The sequence below is a fragment of the Epinephelus moara genome, chromosome 5 (genome assembly GCF_006386435.1).
Source record: "Epinephelus moara isolate mb chromosome 5, YSFRI_EMoa_1.0, whole genome shotgun sequence".
NCBI lineage: Eukaryota > Metazoa > Chordata > Actinopteri > Perciformes > Serranidae > Epinephelus > Epinephelus moara.
Window position 1 is genome coordinate 42,147,222 of NC_065510.1, and position 8,059 is coordinate 42,155,280.

Genomic DNA, 8,059 nt, shown 5'->3' on the forward strand with positions numbered 1-8,059 from the left:
CTGCCTCCTCCCTTGCCTAATCCAAACAGAGTATTTCAAGTAGGTGAGAATGCATCTGACACAACAATTGCTTGTTGTGTGCTACATGTGTGAAAGGGCAACTCCGATTAATGTCTGGACCTGATTCTGCTGACAGCGTGGTGCAGGAACGAGTCCTAAAACCTGGACATGAGTTATTTTAGCCCTGTGATTCCCTCGTCTCAAGGTCATTTGTTTTTTTAAAATGAATTTTTTGTTAGATGTCTAATATAAGGCCTATAGTTAACACAAGCTGAAGACACTTTTACGTTTTGTTCTATGACATAAAATACATCAGTAAATACCTCACTCAGGGCCTCCGAATTTTTTTGTGTCTTAAAAACGGCAGTTGCTAACAAGTGGCTGTATGAGACTACAGAACATCACCACGCTGAACACAGCTCTACAGCCTTATCATGATGGAGTCATGCAACCAGGGTGTAGTTTGTTTATAGTCTAACTTTTTACTTGTGGCGACTGCATTTGGGCTTCAAAAATCATACAAGAGATGTCCATTTGTGGAGATTATTTTGCTGAACAAAACATAAAAGTATTGTAAATACTCGTTTGCCACAGAGCATGTTTACCGCAATAATCCTACATCCAATGGAAAAATCCCATTGGCTTTTTGACGAGAGAGCCAGGGCCATGCTAACTTCCACATCAGCCTATAAAAAAAATATAATCCCTGCAACGCTCTTTTTCAAGGAGTTCACGGTTACAAAAAAACGCAGAACAGACTTATCAGAAGCACATCTGTTTCGGGCATAATGTCATTTAGCTGCTACTTTGGGAATTTTATCAATGAGAGCAAAGAAAATACATTGCACAGCAATAACACAATAGTGCCTGAAATGTAAAACAACTAATGAACACCTTCCAAATTGTAGATGTGTTTAAATTGACTTAAAAAATATGTTTAATGTGATAAGAGCAGGAACGTCTGTAAACACTCTTCATTTATCTCCTAAATGAATGAGTGATTCTTACAGTATTGGTTTTCCACAGCTGCTTTTGACTGTGAGAAAACTGTCTCCTTCACTTCATTAAACCCCTGCTGCCATCTGAAGGCAGCAGGACACATGTTGATAAATCTGTTATTACACACAACCATCCACCCTGTCCGCTTTCATTAAATCAGGTGCACAGGACACCAGGCTGCAACACAGTAACCACTAACACCTCTATACACATCAGACGGGTCCGTTATGAGAGACATCAGATTATTGGAGCTCATTAAGTCTGTGTGTCACCGCCCCTTTCCTAACTCAGAAAAATTATATTATACTCCACCTTACCCAGACCCTTTGCACTTTGCGCATGAACCAAAATAGCACATGTGCTCATAGACGCTTGTACACGCTTGCGTAATTAAAGCAGGGTCCTCTTTATGACATGAGGTTATGTTTGTAATTGAGGACGCTCCAAAGTATCGAGACTCCATTAATCTATTGGGCTTCTCTGAATAAACTAGAACTACGCCCCTCATTTGTATGCCTCTCTAAACAAGTCAAGTTTCTCTTACAGTTTACATCCATGTCTGTGAAAACATGGATGCTTCACACACACTTCTTTGCCCCGGCAGCACAGAAGATCTATACAATCAGCACAGTTTCAAGATTAGAGTCACCATTCAGTATCTGACCAAACGTCTCCCCTTCTGTTCCTGAATTATGACTGAGTAATGGCCATAAAAGAGTTTCATGCAGAACATTATGACGTCACAGCGAAGTTGACCTTTGATGTTTTGGATATAAAACGTCATCACTTCATCATTTTGTCATACAAGTGCAAAAATTCTTGGGTTATGGCCAAAAACATGTCCTTTGATCTTTGACCACCAAATTCTAATCAGTTCATTGTTGAGTCCAAGTGAGCGTCTTCAAATTTTTGCAAAATTTGAAGATATTCCCTCAAGGCATTCATGAGATCATATTCATGAGAATGAGACAGATGCAAGGTCACAGTGACCATGACCACCAAAATCTAATCAGTTCATTGTTGAGTCCAATGAATTTCCCTCAAGGTGTTAAAAAGAATGGGACGGATGGATGGACAGACAACGCAAAAACATAATGCCTCTGGCTATGGCTATCGCCGGTACGGAGACATAATAAAAAAAATATGACAACATAACTGATGCTGAATTAATTCCAAGAGGCACCTTGAATTTTCTTACTGGAGAATATTTGTGCTTACAAATGCAGAAATTTAATCAACAACAAACGGCCATTCATATTGTTATTATTCAGCAAAAGATAAACTTCTGAAAAAACTGTTTTTATATCCATCATTTTGCAATTACTGCCATCTTAAAAGATGGATTCAACTCCAGGCCAGAGTCGCATTTAAAGCCAAATTCTTCCTGCATAAAACACAAAAAGTTCTCTTTAGTCGCAGCTCTCTGAGCACAGAAAAGTGAAAGGACACATTCTTCTTCCAAGAGTACAAATGAGGGTCTATGGCCTGAAAATGCTCTGAGCAATGAAAAATGTTACACAGTTGATTTAGCATGACTTTCTGATAGGAATGCCCATTTCAACCAGCTCATATTACCTCTTTTAAATCAATACCAGAGTCACATTTAATGACGCCATCCTATTAAACATTTCCCTCAAGCTTGACACTGGCAGGCACTGTGATATAATTCCACTCATGTCCTAGCAGCAGCAAGGTGTTAAATTTTCATCTGGGTGAATTTCTACAATAGGTGCAGAGTTTGTGAGGGTTATGTATTACAATGTAGCATTTGCCATCATTCTGATGGTAGTGCTTTGTAGCCATGAGGCAATGCAAGAATCGGGTCTGTAGCACTGCAGTGGATCAAACGCCAGCTCTATGAGCACTGAAACACACTGTGGCCATTCATGAGGGAAAGCTTTGAGGTTCTCCTGTCAGAGTGTAATATGGTAGCCTTTAGCACAATGAAATGAATTGGTTCTATAATAAAGGCGAGGGTAGCCAATGATTTGCTGCTGTGTCCTGGCTGTTTAAAGACTGATGTCTTTTCAAAGCACAGAGCATAGTCTTGGGGCCTTTGATTTCTCTTAATTCACCAATCACAGCTAAGCACACTTGGATGGCCTCAGTCATCTTTCTGCAACAACATTAACATTACAAAGCAAAAACAAGCTAGCCTGGCTCAGTCCAAGATACTAGAGATATAACATGTCAGTGAGCTTTCTTTAGAGGTGCTGGTAGGTCTCATTCTTAATGGACAGATATAAGATATGCTCATATAACTTCACAAAACGGCAAAACTCAAAAACAAAAGGAGTATCAGATGTATTCATAATAAATGCGACACAACAATGTAAATAACCAACTCCAATTAACCAGTCAATGAAAATGTGTGTGTGCATTTGTGTGTGTGTGTGTGTGTGTGCAACTGCTGCAGCAAGCAAACGCGCTGTCAGCCGTCATTCTGACTTGACCAGCAGACTTTACTACAGGCCGATTGGCTATTGTAACAGGTGACGTGCTTAACGTTCTAAAACCAGCCGCCAGCAATTTCACCAGCTGAGTTGCAGGTGACACCATCAGCCGGCTTGAGTCGAGCTTCTACCAACCAGTCAACACCACTGCAACTTTTCTCTGCAACGTTCTACAACAGTTTTGTCTCATTACGAATCATAATCATTGGTCTGAGCTGGGCTTCAAAGACACATCCTCACTGTTGTAATAGAGACGCAAATCCCTGTCGCGCTGGACTATCAGGGCAAACTAAGCCAAGCCAGCCCATTACTGCCGAAAAGGGATATTGTAGACGTTTTATAATTTAAAATGCAGGTCTTTCACAAGTCTGCGTAAGATTATTCCCTTAACAACTCTTGCAACAGAGCTGCAGGAAAAAACTCAGCACAGAGAGCATCCTTAACCTGTTGAATTACTCCAGACATAGATGAGCAGAAAAAAATTTACCCTGTCCTTCATCCTCCAGCTCTGTGCTAAAGCCTTGGAGCCCTCAATCTTCTCTGAGTGCCGTTTCTTCATGAAGGCCAGGGGAAGTTTCCAGTCATTCATGTCGGCCTCCTCTTCCTCAGCGAGGCCCACGGCCGGCGAATGAAGCAAGTCTGAGTCCATTTTCATCAGGGCCCTACAGGGGAGAGCTCATGTCAGTAACATAGATGTGATGAATTTATGTGGCTTCATGCTGTGCAGCTGTGGCTAGAAACTAACCAACGCCATGATCCTTTCAGCTGCAGCTGGTACACAGCTCTTACAACAACAATGAAAATGGCTAATAATGAAGTCACCTACTACTTGACGACTTGATGTTACCTGAAAGGATGTGTAGGCTAAATCCAAACCATCAGGCAGGAGGAAGACATTGCCTAAAACTAGCAGACCCAGAGAGTGAAGCATGACTAAAAAAACATAAAGTGGCCGTGGATCAAAAATAATCAAGAGTTATAGCAAATAGAGTTTGGTATCACACTGCAATACTTTTTTTCCCCAAAATCAATAGTGACAGACAGTACAGGCATGACCTAACTTTCATCTGAAGGGCTTTTGTGCAGTTGTGATGTTTCCAGCATATGCAACTCTTTGTTCAGGTAAAATAAGTTTTGATATCTCGTGCAGATATTTGTTCCTCTACTCATGTAATCCCAGTGATGCCTTTACTCCATGGCTGCAAGAACAAGAAATACCACTGGACGAGCGGGTTTTGAATTCAGTACATTTATGACACTGAAATTTGAGAATCTGAAAAACCTCAATGGCTGCTAGGTTTTCCAGTTTAGTTTACCTTAAACCTAAAGAGCTCCCTCAGTTCATGTGTGGTTATGAGTCATGTTTCGTGCACTGCTGTGAGACTGCTGCTTCAATAAAAATCTGAAATCAAACACACTCACATGTGGAGCTGCCTCACTGTAGTGTAGTATCAAGCTTACTATCACACTGATACGATAAGATTTTCAAACTATATTTAATTGAATAAAGTACAAAGACAAGATATTTAATGTTCAAACTAATAAATCTTTTTTTTGTAAATATACACAATTTGATGCCTGCTGCACATTCAAAAAATTGAACAGGAGTAAGAAAAAGATTGGAGAAGCTGTGGAATGCTCAAAAAACACCTGTTTGAAACATTCCACAGGTAAACAGGTTCTTTGTAACATTAAAATATCACCCTTGGGTAAGAAAGGGGAATCTTTGAAAGGCTCAGTCACTCACAATGAAGTTTCAGCACTTTGTGGAAAACTGTGTGGGCAAGCCAGTTCAACAGTTTATAAACAACATTTGTCAACACACAACTGCAAGGAATTTTCAGGATTGCACCATCTACAATCCATAATATCATCAAAAGATTCAGAGAATCCAGAGAAATATCTGCACTGAAGACGCGAGCCTGAAAAACAACACTGAATGCCTATGACCTTTGACCCCTCAGGCAGCACTACTTTAAAAACTGATGTGATTGAACAAAGGGAATTACTACATGGGCTCAGGAACCCTTTGGAAAACCACTGTCAGTAAACACAGATTGCCGCTGCCTCTACAAATGCAAGTTAAGACTCCACCATGTAAAGTGAAAGCAATATATCAACAACATCCAGAAACACTGCAGACTTCTCTGGGCCTGAGCTCATCTGAGATGAACTGACTCAAAGTGGAAAAGTGTGCTGTGGTCTGATGAGTCCATCATGGACGTCGTGTCCTCTGGACTAAAGAAGAAAAGGACCATCTATTGTTACCAGCTCAAAGTTCAAAGCCAGCATCTCTGATGGTATGGGGGTGTGTTAGTGCCTATGGCATCATGGGTAACTCTCACATCTGTGAAGGCACCATGAATGCTGAAAGGTACATACAGGTTTTGGAGCAACATATGCTGCCATCCAGGTGACATCTTTGTCAGGGATGTCCCTGCTTATTCCAGCAAAACAATGAGACACATTCTGCATGTGTCACAACAGTGTGGCTTTGTAGTAAAATAGTGCAGGTACAAGACTGACCTGTTTGCAGTCCAGACCTGTCTCCAAAAATGTTTGGAACATTATGAAGCACAATACAACAACAGAGACCCAGCACTGTTGAGCAACTTAAGACGTGTATCAAGGAAGAATAGGAAAGACTTTCACTGTCAAAACTTCAGCAATTAGTGTCCTCAGTTCCCAAACACTTAATAAGTGTTGTTAAAAAAAGGTGATGTCACACAGTGGTAAACATGCACCTGTGAAGACTATTTTGGAAGATGCTGCAGACACCCAATTCAGAACAAAAAAAAAGTTTATCAGTTTGAATAGTAAATATCTTGTCTTTGTGCTTTACTGAGTTGAATTTAGTAAATAAAATAAAAAGATTTGTAAATCACTGCATTCTGTTTTCATGTATGTTTTACACACCAGACATATGCATATGATTAAGTAAAGGTACTCTGTGTGGTCTCTAACAGACTATAGCGCCAGAGTCACATATTTACATAATATTGTATAATATGGTACACTATAATATAGTATGGGATATGAGACATAAGGTGTAGTAATATAGTATAACACAATGTCTACTATAGCACAGCATTAAAACCTGGTCACAGAGAGCAGCACCTGGATGATGTCATGATGGGGATCAAACTGGCCACGTGAGCCCTGCTCGAGCCACAGATGAGGAGCTCGTGGGGTTATGTGTTGTGTGTGCCTGAAATCACGTTAGAACGGCCTGACTGTGTTTAACTTCACAGCCGGAGCTCTCTGCTAGTGAGCAGCCGGTAGGACAGCTAGCTTAGTGCTAGCTAAACTAGCGCGGCTAATTTGACAGCTCTCCCTCTGTGTACCGCAGTCAGCTGTCAAACTGCAGGACAGGCTAGTGCTATTTAAAGCTGTTTTTCCACGTTGCTTGCGAAACAACATGAGCAGAGAGGTCAGTGAGACACAGCAGATGTGCAGAAATGGCGCTAGCGGTAGGAGAGAAGCGTGCAGATGCGTGCAGGACCTTGGTGCGGTGGGATGATCAACCCGGGCTGGGGAACGTCTTCGTCTCCGGACGATGACAGACACGGTCGCACAAACAATCCTGGTCAGAAAGTTGTAGGGCAGCGTCCACAGCCTGTAGAGTATGTCAAACCCGTCAAATCCGAGCTGGACGGGTGCGTGTTTGCAGGGGAATCTGCGGCTCCTCTCCCCACGGCTCTTCGCTATGGGAAGGGGCTGGAGACGAGGCCCATCTTCACACGGACAGTCTGCCACAGCCACGCGACGCAACGGCCACACTTATCGATGACTGGGATCGTATGGTCTTCTTCTACAAACCAGCGACCCCGGTAGCTGACTCGGTGCGATGGTTTTCGCGGAAATCAAACACAATCCCGAGAATTTCTCCGGAGAGGCACTTCTTCAGCACTTCTGCAAGGGCGCAGCCATCTTGGGTTGGACCCAGAATGCACTGTTGGGGCGGCGAGGCTGTCATGAAACGTCACCACTGTTGTTTCTGTCACACACCAAAATACAAACACACACTAGACTAACTCTGCAGCGAATTAAAACATATCATACACCAGTAAATAGTACTATGTCACTCTCCGCTAATATGGATGTAAATTGTATTTTTTTTTAAATTAACATGAGTTACCCACTCATCTATTTATTTTATTGCATTTTTTTAGTAAAAATATGAAAATAAGTGAAGTAAATACAAATATTTGTTTTCATTAATAAATGATAGTTTAAAATATCATGTTTATGATTTTCCTTTGAGACTTTACAAATTTGCAAAATCTTTAGAATGACATAAAAACACGCTTCCACGCATTTAAAGGGAAACTACGCTCATTTTCAACTACATGTTATAGAGTGTTCCAGGGATGACGTTTTTCTGTAGGCCACACTAACAGAATTTAGCATTGCACTCAGTGGCGTTAGCAAGTTATGATGGGCCCCAGTTAATTCATTCATTGTCCATAGTCGCTTATCCTGTTAGGGGCTGTGGGGGTAGCTGGATCCTATCTCAGCTGTCATTGGGCAAGAGGTAGGGTACACCCTGGACAGGTCACCACACTATCACAGGGGTGACACATAGAGCCAGACAGACATTCACACCT

General features: G+C 41.5%; 1 protein-coding gene across 4 annotated transcripts in view; it reads right to left on the reverse strand.

Annotated features, from left to right (window-relative positions):
- The window catches only part of rptor (regulatory associated protein of MTOR, complex 1), a 277,608-nt gene extending 270,072 nt beyond the window's left edge, over positions 1-7,536 (reverse strand). For 2 of the 4 annotated variants that reach the window (XM_050043590.1, XM_050043589.1), the window contains exons 1-2: positions 6,955-7,536; positions 3,940-4,114 (exon numbers count right to left, since the gene is read on the reverse strand). In XM_050043590.1, the coding sequence (XP_049899547.1) occupies positions 3,940-4,107 (168 nt within the window). In that variant the 5' untranslated portion in view covers positions 4,108-4,114; positions 6,955-7,536. The remainder of the gene's footprint in view (positions 1-3,939; positions 4,115-6,954) is intronic. The other 2 variants (XM_050043588.1, XM_050043587.1) reach the window with 1 other exon arrangement.
- Between the last annotated feature and the right edge of the window lie 523 nt (positions 7,537-8,059).